The 14631-nt window shown below is 28.1% G+C and overlaps 2 protein-coding genes across 3 annotated transcripts; both read left to right on the plus strand.

The window, feature by feature from the left end:
- Positions 1–453: 453 nt before the first annotated feature.
- LOC107448811 (uncharacterized) lies at positions 454–12982 on the plus strand. 2 transcript variants are annotated; one of them, XM_087159982.1, is made up of 6 exons: positions 482–1053; positions 3346–3493; positions 7152–7241; positions 7321–7385; positions 8470–8548; positions 12733–12982. In XM_087159982.1, the coding sequence occupies exons 1-5, from the start codon at positions 750–752 to the stop codon at positions 8541–8543; spliced, it is 681 nt and encodes a 226-aa protein (XP_087016108.1). In that variant the 5' UTR covers positions 482–749; the 3' UTR covers positions 8544–8548; positions 12733–12982. The 2 variants fall into 2 exon arrangements, with proteins under 2 accessions (XP_015919643.1, XP_087016108.1); XM_016064157.5 differs by lacking the exon at positions 8470–8548 and having other exon boundaries at positions 454–1053.
- A 647-nt stretch (positions 12983–13629) lies between these two features.
- LOC147814232 (uncharacterized) lies at positions 13630–14412 on the plus strand. Its single transcript, XM_087160282.1, has one exon. It carries the CDS (start codon positions 13630–13632, stop codon positions 14410–14412), a length of 783 nt encoding a protein of 260 aa, XP_087016408.1.
- Positions 14413–14631: the final 219 nt, after the last annotated feature.

Consider the following 14631-nt stretch of genomic DNA (forward strand, 5'->3'; position numbering starts at 1 on the left):
AGAGAAACTAACGTACTTCCTTCCTCTATGACTTTCCACACGCTAATGGGGAAAGCATGTGGAGTGTTGCCATAGGAAAAGAGTTCTGCTCTACGCCACCTGCAGCCCATTTCGATCGCCAATAATCACCAACGGATCATCATAACAAAACAACACAAACGCCATATTGGATTAGGGCGTCTTAAGTCAGTCGAACCACCCGTCTTATGACCGATTTGTCATTTTCAGCGTAAGTGTTTCAGTTGAATTGAAACTTACGAGATTTCCCATCATGCATTGCGAAAGTTACGATTTCACCCGTCTTAAGACAGTCGATGTTGCAGTTGAATTCCACCCTAATGTCCGATATTTTCAGTCTCCCGCTAGATGGCGTACTCGAGCGTTGCGATCGCGAATATCGATATATAAGTTTATAAAGAACGCCCTCTTGCGGATTTAAATTTTATTTTAACTATGTAAGCTTTGAGCTGATTTTACAGTTACTCAAAACCTATTAACAAGTTCTTAATTTACTAACAACTTGCAGGTTCCCGCATTTTTACTCGGAAATTTATAATCAAGCTCGTTTCCTACTCTGGATTGATTGAATCCAGAAGTTTGATTTTTCACTTTCTGTAAAGTTGTAACTCAATATAAATCAAAATGATTCTTGCTTAAAATTATAATTTTGAATCCTCAAATCGATGTGATTTTTCGTTTAGAATCTATTTTCAATATTTCTCTTATTATCTCCTCTTAAACAATTTACAATGTCATTAAAAAGGAAAGTAATGCGAGATATCATTCAGAAAATGAAAGACCCCGTGGTTGTGACCAAGCGAATTGTGAAAAGAAAAAATATCGATAAACTTGATAAAACCTATTGCTGTGTGCCTCAGTGCAAAACCTATGGTTTTAAAAATGCTGATGTAAGCTTTCACTGTTTCCCATCGGAAACATCAGACCCTCTGCGACGTAAAAAATGGATTTTAGCTCTAAGAATAGGAAAACCAGTAACCACTGGTATGAGAGTGTGTTCCAGACATTTTCGCACTACTGATTATATGTACCCAGGTGTGGTTCTACATTTTAATTGTTAGATCCTTGAAAAAAGTAGTAAATTTAAGACTTTCTTTAAAATATATGTGGGGATATTTCCGTATCTGTCACACCTGCTACAATCGCCAAGGGGCCCAAATAGATTTTAAACTGCCAAATTTAAAAAAAGAAAAAAACATAGATGCTTGCCTACAAATTATACCTTTCGAGTTGGTCCCTTTCTGTGTTTTTTTTTTTTAGTTTCATCCAGGCCACTGCCTGGAAGTCTCTAAGACTTGGCGATTATTTTGCTGGAGATCATGATTCGGAAAAATCTCCCCGAGCTTGTCCTTATAAGCAACTACACATGTTTGATATTAAGGTTAAAAGAGTAATTCTAAAAAAATGAAACAGAAATATTTACCCTTTTTTCTTTTATTTTGATTAAGTATTTCCCTAATTTGAATAAAAAAATTGCATACTATAATTATTAATAAAAAATATTTGAATAATGAATTTTTTTTTTATTGTAGTAGCAGAATGCTAGAAATGGGAAGACTCCATGCTCTCTATTATAATGTAAAAATATTGTATCTAATTGTTAACTTGAATATTGAAAAGTAATTTAATTTGAGGTAGTTCTGAACTTTACCTTTCAAGTTTACCTTCTCTGTTAAGTGTTTTTAGTTTCTTGCTTGCCAGTTCCAAATGTCCTCAAAACTTCCTGATCATTATCAATATTGAAGTGCTACTTTCAGAATTGTAATAGTTTTTTTTATTATACATTAAGTTAAAGCTTTTTGTAAGGCTTAAGGTTTTTATAATATTTTTAAGTCTTTTGAAGAAAACGTAAAAAGTAATTAAAATATCTATTAATGTCCAAAATTATATTTCAAAATGACTGTTTGTTAAGAATTGAAATTTTCTTTATCATTCAGAGTATTATTAAATCAAAGTGACTGATACAGCTATAAATCACACTTTTTTCTTTTTCTTTTACAAGCTCACATCCTTCAAGGCATTTGCCCTTCTTACCCCAATTTTGAAAGAAAGTATTTTCTTTTATTTCTTACCTCTACCCCACTTCAGACTCTATACTCTTCAATATGGTTACCTTGAGTGTGTAATCTTGTTCAAGTTAGGGGCTGTATCTATTGCCGATTCTAGCTTTAAGACTAACGATCTGTAAATAAATCTAACTTATAAACTTCAAATGAAGAATAATTATCAAACCTTTTACGAATAAAAAAAATAGGTGTTTTGTTTTTAATATGTCATTTTATGGTACATTTATAAGTGTTTGTTTCTTTATGGCTATTTTATTTTTTTCTCTTTTATTTCATAATACTTAAGAAATAAATAATTTGATATGATTGAAAATATACTCCTACAAGAATCATTATGGGGGATATTTCCGTATCGTGATCTGTCACACCAACTACAATCGCCAAGGTGTACAATCGCCAAGGTGTACAATCGCCATGGTTTTAAAGTTGCAAATTTTTTTAAAAAAAACATGTAGATGTTTGCCCGGGGATGGCTATGAGTTATACCATTTGAGTTGGTCCCTTTCTGTGATGTTTTTTTTAGTTTCTCGCGGGCCACTGCCCGGAAGTTTCCAAGACTAGGTGATTATTCTGCCACAGATCACTGAGTTCCTGTAGAAGGATTTTTCCTTTGGGAAGCAAAACAATTTGGTTTTCTTTTCTGCAAACATTTTCTATTTATTTTTTATGCAATTATTAATATTGATTTCCACATAGTTTTAAAAATCCTACATTTTTAATTTATTGCAACAACTGAATCTCGATATGAAAACATGTATTTAGTAACCCCTTTTTGAAGAGTCTGATTTGCATGATTTCGCCGTCGATCTTCATTTTTCCGTTAGTTACACGGATCTCACGAATTGTTTTCTTAATGTGATGATATACAAAATGCAAACCAGGAAACAATTATTGTGTTTTTCCCCTACAAAATACTACAATATTGGTCATAATATTAGAATTTAAAGAATATTACATGCCAAATTAGAATCATTTTTTTTAAAATCCGTAATCTGATCACTTTTCTTCTTCTTTTTTTTTAATGTTGACGCTTCTGTTACTTTAAATTAGTAACATGTATATTTTTTATTTTTAAAAGTATCTTGCAGGAAGATATTAGTACTAGAGAGGTAGGTAGCTGAAAACCCACAGAATATTCTGCCGCAGGGAAATATATTATAATATTAATAACATTTAATATATTTATATTATGATATTACTAACATTTAATATATTTATAATTAATAATATATTTAATGTTCTTTATATTTAAATGTTTTAGAAGTTTCTACTTGGAGGCCCTGTTTGAAAAAAGACAGTGTACCATCTTTAAATTTACCTGTGGATAATCCACCTCCAAAACCGCGTAAAAAAGTTACTCTACCTAAAAGTAAAGAATCTGAAGAACCTGCGGAAAAACCTGTTCATTTGTAAGTAATTTCACTCTCATTAATAGTGAAATATTCTAAAAAATTATAATTTGTAAAATGCAGTTGCAGAAATATTTTAAATGTTATGCAACACTTAAGAAAACATTTAAAAAATTTATATGCAGGGTGCATGAGAAACTATGAAGTCATTACGCATTATTGCCTAGCATTGTTTATCAAACTGGTTGAAACTTATTAACTGAAAAAAATTGGGCCACTATTCGGTATTCAATACTTTTACAGAATATTCGGTTGGCCGACTGTTCAGTCAAGTATTTGGTAAAATACTTTTCGTAAGAGTATTTTTCGACAAAGTTTTTTGTTGTTGATGCTGGAAATTTGAATTGATTTAATAATGATTAATCTAAAATCGTATTTTTTATTATACATTATTCGAAAGAGTTTTTACACATGTTTGATAAGTTCTGAAACATGTTAATTTATGTTCTGAAAGAAAAGTGGAAGAGCAAAATTTGAAATTAGATTACTTTATACTGAAACATGAGTTTTGTACTATTAATTATTATTATTTTTTTAAAATTATATTTAGGCAAGTTAATTTTGTCATTTATTCAAGCTTTTTATTTTAAGAATTGAAAACTTTTTTATTCTGTTTATTATAGCTCAGCATTTTAACGAAACGTATCTTATAGATTTCTTTCTTTCATTGTCATTTTTTCCCCCTGTATAGTAAGACAGATTTTCGGTAGTGCAGAAAACTATGATTCTTAACATTAAAGTTTTATTTCAGAACTGAGAAAAAGTTTCTGTTTCTCTTTTGCTTTTTTATTATCTTTTTAATCTAATTTTTTTCTGTTTTAAGACATTTTTTTTATCAAGCGTTCTTATTATGACGTTGCAATTAAAAGAGTTTCTATTACAAAATTCTATTAGAGTTTTTCTTTTCTTTACTTTTCTTGAAAATACGATAATTGGAAAAGTTAATCATTTAGTTTAAAAAGTTTTTTTAAATTGCTTTTTTATTTTTTCTGTTTTGCTTTTGTATTTAATTTTTCTTTATGAGCCTTTTTATAATAATGCAACTTATGATAGGATAGTACAACTTTTTAAAGCTTTTCTGATCGATTATATCTTTTATGGATACTTTTTTTTCTGAAAATATTATTTTTAGCAATAAGGTTTTCTTTTAAGAATTAAAAGGTTATATTTTTCTATTTCTCTTTTTTCTACTTAAGTTTTTTTAATAGCTGTTATTCAGTGTTTTATTTATCTTAAATATTTCTATTTATCTTAACATCGTATTATTCTCTTGTTATCTTTATTGTTTTAATTTTTTTTTATTTTTTATTATCTATTATAGTTTTTTTCCCTTAACCCCATACCAATAATACAACTAAGTTTTGATTATTTTTCAATATTGACGACACTTATTTATATATAAAAATAATATTTATTAATTATTTTAAAAAAAATTGCTATTCCATTGTTTTTTTTTAATCAAATGTTCAGCCAAATGACTATTTGCTCCATTCCTAAAAAATTACACATACAATTTAAAGTGAAAAGAAAATTACTCAAAGTCTTACTTTCAGTTATTTTTATATCATTTAAATTATATTACAGGTAAAATAAATCAATAGTTTTTTTTTTCTTTTCATAGAATTGTAAACTTAAATTTACTTGCTATTGTTGTTGAAATAAAAAATCTTTTACAGTTAGCAGTACTTTTTACTTATGCCCGTGTCAGATTTGTGTCAGTAAGTTCCGTATCACGGTAGAAACATTATCAAGCAGTTAAAATAATTGCAATATTTATTTTAAATGAAGAAAAATTTTACTTTCAAACAGTAATGAAATACATGGATTCATTCTAATGCAAGCATGAAACAGTTCATACAGTTCTTCAAGCACTGTTATACTCAAATTACAGAGCTATATTATCCAATCAAGAATTTGAGGTAAAGACAATGAATTTTAAATATTTCACTTGATTCAAAACATTTCAAAATGAAGTGAAACTCATTAATTTTATATTTTCATCTTTTATTGCATTTCAGCACTAAAAATTATCCTTATAGCACTTAAAATTGCATTATGGGAACATTTCCTGTTATTAACTTTCTTATTATAACAGTCTTTTACTATATATTCTCTTTTTTATTTAAATTTTTATAATTTAGTATGTGATGATGTTACACAGATATTAGTACAGTGCCCGCCGTTTATTAAAATCACTTTCGTTTTATGCTCTTTTGGTTTTATTAAGCGGCTGATTTTATTAAGAGGCGATTTAACATTTGAAAAAAGAAAACTTTTTTACGATACATTCTAAATGCACACACTTTAAAAGCTGAAATAATGACCACATTAATGATTTATTTTAACAAATTTAATTATTTTAATAAAGTAAAACCCTACAAAAGATTAAATTTACAAAAGGTTTGCACACAACCAATCAATGGTTGCTTGAGTTGCAGTATTTAAAATTAACTTTTCAACATCATTTGAGAGTTTATAGAAGTTTTTATAGTTTTCGATATTCCTCCTTTTTTGTTCTAAAGCTTTCCGCAATACATTAAGTGCTTTTCTGACTTCCATTGAAGATGGCACTGATGAGTTTATTTCATCTTCTGAGTCTGATTCCTCCATTTCTTGATGGGGAAAAACTTTGCAATTTTTGATGTCTGTAACAATTTCAGAATCAGATTTTTCTCCTGATGTTTGCAGGTTATCTTCAAAAGTTACGTAACGTGAAAAATTCTCGTACATTTCATTTTCTTCATTGCTGATCATTTCTTCGAAACAGTTATGAGCCCCATCTCCATTGAAGCTTCACGTTGACTACATTTAGGAAACTTATCATAATTTTGCAACACTTCGAATTTATCTTTAAGACTTAAATCCATCCTTTTCGGCATGCTGATAAAATTTAACACCAAACGAACTTAAAAATGATATGCGCTCTAACTATAATTTACTCAAACGGCTGAAATAATATGCACACAGACAGTTTTTGGAAATCTATTCATGTTCTCTGTTAAGATAGATAACAAAAGAAACTTCTCTCCCTTCTATGGTTCATTCAATAAAAAGTAAGATAAGAATTCGACCCCCTGTTGAGTGAGATAGGTTTCTCCAAACTTCATTCAAGTCAAGGAATTAACATTGATTTCTATGAACTCGCCGCTTACCACCCACATTTTTCCTTAACTCTTACACTATGTATATCGCAGAAAAGTGCTAACCACACCTGTTTCACAGGTTTGTGAGTAACTGTTGCTTCTTCTAAAAAAATCTTTCAACTTCGAAAAATAAAATTTTATAAATAGGAACAAAAAAAGCTGAAATATTGCACCTTTGATTTATTATGTAATCAAAATTTTGATTTTAAAAAGCGGCGGCATTGATTTTAAAGGATGTTTTTAACATGTATTAATATTGTAACGATTCGGTTCTTGCCGATTTGATTTTATAAAGCGGCTGATTTTATTATCCGGTGATTTTATTAGCGGCGGGCACTGTAATGATGATAGTAAAGTGGTAAGAATAGGTAAATATTGCAACATATTAGTAATGATAATAAACATTTCAACAAGTATTAGTAATGATTTTGCTACATTTTTTATATCTATTGCGATATTTATTGACATAATTTATTCGCACAAATAACCTATGAATTTCTGATTTATTTTTTAAGTATCAAAGTTAAACCCGTGAAAAATGCAGATGATATAAAGGAAGAACCTAAAGAGTATGTGGATGATGATGATGATCCATTTGCCTTACAGTATGTGAACTTTTTAATTGTCACCTGTCATTTATTCCCCCTTTAATTATTAGTTTTAAAAACAAAATTTTTTTTTCAGAATAATTACTAGTGATGAAGAGTCATCAGATGGATTAAGTGAATCTAAAAAAATGAAACTTACATGTGAGTTATGATTTTTGTTTGAATAGTTATTAATAAAATTGTGTTAAAGTAAGTGTTACAGCTTTGAAGTATGAAATATTGCTGTATTTGTTATTTATATGTGGCAGGGTTGGGGTTATGGACATCCTAAACTGGTTTGGACAGGGCATTTGGGTTTTACTGTCTTAAACTGACTCAAACTGTCTTAAAGCGTCCAAATCCTAACATTGGTAAAAGGTAAAAATTCAATACCTATGTGTAACCATTGTACACATAATAATTACATATAGTAATAAATATTTGATACTTTTTATACAATTTGCTTTAACTTATTAAAGGAAAGTAATAATGTAGGAAAAGATTTATAACATTTGAAGCTCCACAATTCATTAAACAACAAAAGTGAATACCTTAAATATGAATAAATATGCTTTTAATACTGGTAAATTATGTTTTTGCATAAGAATAAATAATGCAATATTAAAAATAATAATAAACTTTTTTAATAAAACAGAAACTTGTCTTTATTTTGTTTCTTGTTCAAAAATTAATATTTATTTTTCACATTATTTTTTTAAAAATTGTGACATAATTTGAGTGAATAGGTTTTGGACGGGGCGGTTTAAACCAAGGATTAATCCATTCTGACCTAAACCTTGCCAGCTCTGATATGTGGTACATAAAACCATTTTGTGTATTAAACCTCCAATTTTGTTGCATTACAATTTGTATTAATTTATGTATTGTGTGCTATATTGCTAAATTAGCAGTTCAGTTGGTAGATTGTGCAGACACTGTTTTATATACATGACTTTAATTTTGTTGACCTACAATTTATAATTAATTCTTGTATTGTGTAACTTATTGTTAAAAGAAGAGTTGAAATGTTGGCATATAAAGACACTTTTAGTTATTATAACTAGGGATGTTACGATTATTCGGTAGACTGAATATTTGGTTGAATATTCAGCAAAGTATTATTTGGAAAAAATTTTAACGGAAATTCTTATGGATATAATAAAGAATAATCTAAAATCGTATTTTTTTACTTTGCATTTTTAGAAATACTTTTTATACATATATGTTAAGATGTAAAACTTTTTAGCTAATGCTCTGAAAGACACATGGAACAGCAAAATTTGTGGAATTGAGACTAGATTAGCTTATAGTGAACCATGAATTTGGTAATGCTGATTTCTTTTCTTTTATTAATTAGGTTTGGGCAAGTTAATTTAATCGTTTTTTCAACACTTTATGTTTTTAAAAATTGAGAGCTCTCCCCCCCCCTGTTTTTTTATAGTTCTGTTGTAACTCAAGCAAAGCATGTTAACGGAGCGTTTCAACTGAACTTTATTCTTTCATTGTCATTTTATTCTTGTAAGGTAAGACAGATCGCTAGTAACATAGAAGTCATTACATGTCTCTCTTTGGGTTTTTTTATTAACTTTTCTTTTAGCATTTTTTAAAGTACGTTTCCAATGAATGTTATTCTTTTATGGTCACTTTTTTAAAAAAAATACGGCAATGTGACAAAGTTAAATCAAGATTTTCAGCATTAAATTTTTCGTTTAAAAAATAAGATTGATTTTTGTTTTGATTTCTGTCCACCTCCTTTTTTTTTCTTAAGAAAACTTATGTTTTTACAGATGTTTTGACGCTGCAATTAAAAGGGTTTCCATTAGACTTTAATTTTTCTTGAAAATATGGTAATTGGAAAACTGAAATGTTAAGCTTTAAAATTTTCTTTCAAAAATTAAGATAAATTTTTATTTTTCTGTTTTGTCTACAATCTTTATTTTTTATAGGTATTTTTATGAAACTACTGCATTTTTAAAAGCGTTCTTGATAGACTTTATGTTTTCATTAATGTTTTCTTAATTAATGTTTTTTTAATAATCTTTTTTTCGTAAAATATTATTTTGGCATTAAAGCCTTATATTAAGAATTAAGAGGATATTTCTTTTTTTTTTTTTTTCAACTTTACTATTTTTAATTTCTGTATAAAAAATAATCTTTATTAATAATTTAAAAAAAAAATTTTGCTTTTTGATTGCCCAATGTTCGGTATTCAGCCAATTTTTTAAAAAAAAAGGTATTCGGCTATTCACCCAAATCACTATTCGTTTTATCCCTAATTATAACTCCATTTTAAAAAATAAACTAAATATGTATTGGAAATTGAAATTTTATCGAAAATTTTTTTCACTCTTTAATAGACTTAAATAAGAGAAGTATTTTTGAAAACATTAAATAATTTCAGAATTTATTAGGTACAATTTTTTTTTTAAATGGACACTACAATATTAATTGTTTTAAATTAAAGGTCTTTTGATACATAATTATCACAGACTGTCAAGTTAATTTTTTTATGGTTGTAAAACATTTCAATTTTATAGATAATTAGCAGTTTACTGTTTCTAATATCTGGAGACAAATACTTTTTTTTGTAAACTTTCAACAAAAAAATTTTTTTTTCTTCTTTTTTATGTCAAATAATAAAATAATCATATGAGAAGCAAAAGAGAATATGTATTAATTACAAATACATCAGTAAAAGCTCACTGAATAGAATTTTCTCTGAACAAAATATGTAATTTGTAAAAATGTGTAAAAAAGAAAAAAGAATCTATGAACGTAACATCAAAAGGTTTTGACATGCATTGTTCAATAAGAAAAAATTGCTAATTTAACTAAATTGGTTTTAATTAAGGCTTTAGTATGTTTCTTTTTTGAAAAGTATTATTAATTTTATTTAAAGATTTTTTTCAGGAAAGTCTTGTTTTTAATTTGCAAAGATTAACGATTTCCTGTTATTTTTTTTTTCAATATGACCATTAATTTTATTGTCCCCTAATTTTTTCAATTCACTTTATTCTTGTTTTTAATTTGCAAAGATTAACGATTTCCTGTTATTATTTTTTTTCAATATGACCATTAATTTTATTGTCCCCTAATTTTTTCAATTCACGATTAGTTATGTTGGAAATTATTTAAATGAATATTAGAATTATTGAATAGAAAAAAGTGTCTTGTTACTGATTAAGTTAGGTTAAGTTCAAATAAAATAATTTCTTGTGCTTTACCTAATTATTCAATAAAATGACTTAATTAGCCAAATCTGTTGCAAAAAGGGGAAGATTTTTCTCATAGATATAAAGTTGAGGAAAAACCATACTTAGGCATTTTATTTTCTACTTGATAAATTTGATTTAGAATTATTTTTACCTCCACTATATATAAACAATTCAAAGAGGATAAAATTAATTTACTTCTTATCAAGGAATTTAAGCAAAACATTAAACCTTAGATACTTACTTTATACATGAATGACCTCTGACACAATTCTTATGGTGTACATAGTAAAATTCTCAATTTTTCATGAATTAAATAAATTTCATTCCGTCACATCAAGTGCACTGGTTGTCTTTTATCTACGTTAGTATGTATTAATATATTTGTTTTAACTTTAAAAGCATACAGGCCATGATTTTATAAAATGTTAACTGTACATTTTTCAATATTTAACGATGTTGAATTTTTTCTTTTAAGATTTATTAAAAAATTTGATGCTAGGGTGAGGAAAACATTTTTTGTTCAGAAAATAAGTTCGGTTTAATGTGATCATAGTATTATTGTGACATTCCAATGTTACCTAAAATATTCCCTAATTTAGATTTTGGCAACAGAGAATTTAGAAAAAATATTTTTGCCTTTATAAAAATAATAAGTTGGCAAGTTAAAGAATTAAAGTAACTTTTATGTTTTATTGCCATGTATTTTATTTTGACTTTTAATTTTTTCCTTGCTCATTCTACAATTACTTCTGGTCTAGGCCGTTGTTGGCTCCTTCAACAAAAGTGCTCTCTAACTTCAAATTTTGTAAAATATTTTAAAAAATTTTTTCAAAGCAATGTATTACCTTGAAATATCAATTTCTAATTATAAAATATTAATTTAGCTTCATGGTGCATAGCGTTTTTTAAAGATGCTTATTTTTGATTTTCGTTATTTAAAAGCCCTTTAAGGTGCTTTTTTCATTGGGTGTTTTTAAAAAGTGCTTAATTTTCCCTTTACAAAAAAGGGATTTATTTTTTTCGTTACCATGTCGATTTTCGCCATGCATTATTCAAGAGCCTGCTTTTCGCATTGTTCTATTCAACATTTTCACAATTCATTTCGGCGTACCGTCGGTCCATAGCGTATGAAAGCGCCAATCATTTTACATGTTTGATGAAATACTTGCGAGTCAGTGTGTGTGTCTACTGAGCTGGGTTCTGTGAGATTATTGCCTTTTCATGTGCAACTCTGCTGCATTTTGCAAGATATTCTCAATTTCAGACTTCATTTTCCGCCCTCTGATATCGTACCGAAAAATCTCCCTATCTTTTTATGGTGGCTAATATAATCCAGAAAAGAGTTCTTTGTCTGTAATTAGTTAATTTATCATGATCATCTAAAGTCTTTGAAAATTATTTTGCATTTTGTTAATGTATATTGTGCTTAAAAATATTTTTTGAGTGCTTAAAAAGTACTTAAAAGGTACTTATTTTTTGTTGAAAGATTTGGCTATGCACCCTGAGCTTATTTTATCGGAAGCTTTAATGTTTGCAGGTTTGATTTTTTGTTATGTACTAAATTTGAAGAATTCTTACAATAAAGCTGAGAAACATTGCAAACATAAATACAAGAAAAACATTTCGTATTACATAAAAAATACTATTTAAAAATGAGATAAAATGATCCTCCCTTGCGTACAATCTTATTTCTGGTTTATGTTTCAGCATTCAAATGTCTGCTAGATCTATTTATAATTAAGGTGGGTGCCTTTATTTAGTTTAATCTTAAGACATTTTCGAAAAAGTTCTGGGTTATTTTCTATTAAAATATGTGTAAGTTAAACATAAAATAAAAATGAATTTTTTACTTAAACTGATTCTATCAGTTATTTCAAGAAACAACTGGGTACTATGTTAAATTTCTTTCAATTTTATACTTTAATGATCATTTCTTGTTTTTTTTGTTGATGTCTTTTGATAAATGATGATCGTTCAATGCGATAAGAGTGACATTTAGGTACCTTTATAACGATGCAGAAATGGAATATCGACAGAACAATAGTTGCCATTATGCAATTTCAGGCTAGTTAAAAATATTTTAAGAGTTCAAGTTAAAAAAGGTTACGAATAAAAATTCATACTTTTTATATTATTTCTTTATTTTATATAGTTTTTATTATTAATTAGTTACTAAAAGATCTTTTTAATGATAAAACAACCAAATTTCAATATCATTTAAGAACTTAGAATGTTTATTGCTGTTTACACTTTTTTAATTATTATCATTAATTAAAAAATTTTTTTTTTTGCAGGATTAATCTTCAAGTTCAGAAACTTGCGAATTTTAAAATATGAAATTCATATTTGTTTTCATTTCAAGCTGATGCAATTTTTTGGATTGAAATATTATTGTATATTCATGTAAATATCAAAGTTATGTCATTTTTTTTATTTTGGTTATTTATGTTTAAAGATTGTCTTTTGTAATACTCAACTGCTAAAACCGTTTCCATGTAGTGGAATATTGTATGTTTGTGATATGTATTAAAGTGTGTTCTTTTATTTTGTTTCTTTACATTTATAAATTGCTGTTGATTGTACTAAGTTGTAAATACCTAGATTCCAGTATTGAAGTGTCTAACGTATCATTGGGCCTAGAGGAGACTGGTACAAATTTTTCTTTCAAAAAATAACTGGGGATCATATTTTAAAACCAACTTAGATTTGTATTATATAGTAAAACTAGGCATAGCCTTGAAGGCTTTGCTCATAGCCATTATGATTGCTTTACAATAATTTTTGTTACTTGACAATTAGCAGATAAGTGCGGCGACTGAACTTAACTTAATCGTAACCGCAACAGTTACGATCAGTAACTGTCTCTGTCAACCGCCATTGTAGACGCACTGCTCTAACTTTCATGTTTCCCCCTTTGTACTTTATAATTAAATATTTAAATAAATACTAATTAAAATGTAAACTTCGTCTATTCATCTCCTGGACACAACCAACCACCACAGTGGTGACAGCCGGACGTTCATATATTAAGGAGATTATGTTTCAAATGGAATAACTAATTTCGCTTTGGATATCGGAAGTTTCACAAAAACGGTACTGTGGCTTTTCAATTTTTGTTTCTTAATTTCTGTCGGAATGCATACTGTATATTAATTTAATTTCAGTACATATATATATTATTACATTTTAATATGCAGCCAAATAACGCTGAAAATACTCACGTAGATAAGATTGCACTTAAATTACCCCCCTTTTGGCGTACAAATATTAAACTTTGGTTTTTACAAGTTGAAAGTGCATTTACTTTATCTAACATAACCAAAGATGAAACTAAATACACAAGTCTTATTGCACATATTGATGCAGAAACGCTATCTCATGTATCAGACTTGTTATTTTCACCCCCTGCTACTAATAAATATGATACTTTAAAAGAACGTCTCATCACCGAATTTTCGGATTCTGAAAATAAACGCATTCGAAAACTACTTTCAGAACTTCAATTAGGTGACCAAAAACCCTCTCTTCTCCTACGACAAATGCGAGAAGTTGCTACCGATTCAGTAACTGAGGATTTTCTTAAAACAATATGGCTACATCGTTTACCCCCCAATGTGCAATCTATTTTATCAATTTTAACTGATCAAACGTTGGTCAAATTGGCTTTACTAGCTGATAAAATACTTGAAACTTCCCCCACCCAGCAAATAAATTCCATTAAACAAAATGAAACTGAAACCGATCTAAAAAGTAATTCATTTGTTGCTCTTCAAAATCAAATATCAGAGCTCAGCTTACAAGTAGCGAAAATGTCTGTGCAGCAATACCGGCGCCGATCAGATTCTCGTGGCCGTACAAACTCAAGGACAAGAAATAAATCAGAGGAACGTTCTCTTTGTTTTTATCATTTTCGTTTTGGAAAAGATGCGTTAAAATGTAAACAACCTTGTTCTTTTAATTCGGGAAACGAATAAGTGCCACGTCATCTATTTTGCCTGCAGATTCCGTGGCTAATAAATTAGGCAACAGATTATTCATTTATGATAAAAATACAAACTTAAAATTTCTTATTGATTCGGGAAGCGCATGTTGCGTTCTGCCTATTTCTAACAGTAAAAATAAATATACGCCAAGCAGCATAATGCTATATGCCGCGAATAATTCACCCATTAAAACTTACGGAACAAAACATT

Source organism: Parasteatoda tepidariorum, chromosome 3 (genome assembly GCF_982258835.1).
Source record: "Parasteatoda tepidariorum strain Cologne lab strain chromosome 3, Ptep-v5.0, whole genome shotgun sequence".
Classification (NCBI taxonomy): domain Eukaryota; kingdom Metazoa; phylum Arthropoda; class Arachnida; order Araneae; family Theridiidae; genus Parasteatoda; species Parasteatoda tepidariorum.

Coding starts and splice junctions, on each gene's coding strand:
- LOC107448811 (XM_087159982.1), top strand. CDS start 750: ATGTCATTAAAAAGGAAAGTAATGCGAGATATCATTCAGAAAATGAAA. Junction 1,054..3,345: donor TACTGATTATATGTACCCAG/GTGTGGTTCTAC, acceptor TAAATGTTTTAG/AAGTTTCTACTTGGAGGCCC. Junction 7,242..7,320: donor GATGATCCATTTGCCTTACA/GTATGTGAACTT, acceptor TTTTTTTTTCAG/AATAATTACTAGTGATGAAG.
- LOC147814232 (XM_087160282.1), top strand. CDS start 13,630: ATGCAGCCAAATAACGCTGAAAATACTCACGTAGATAAGATTGCACTT.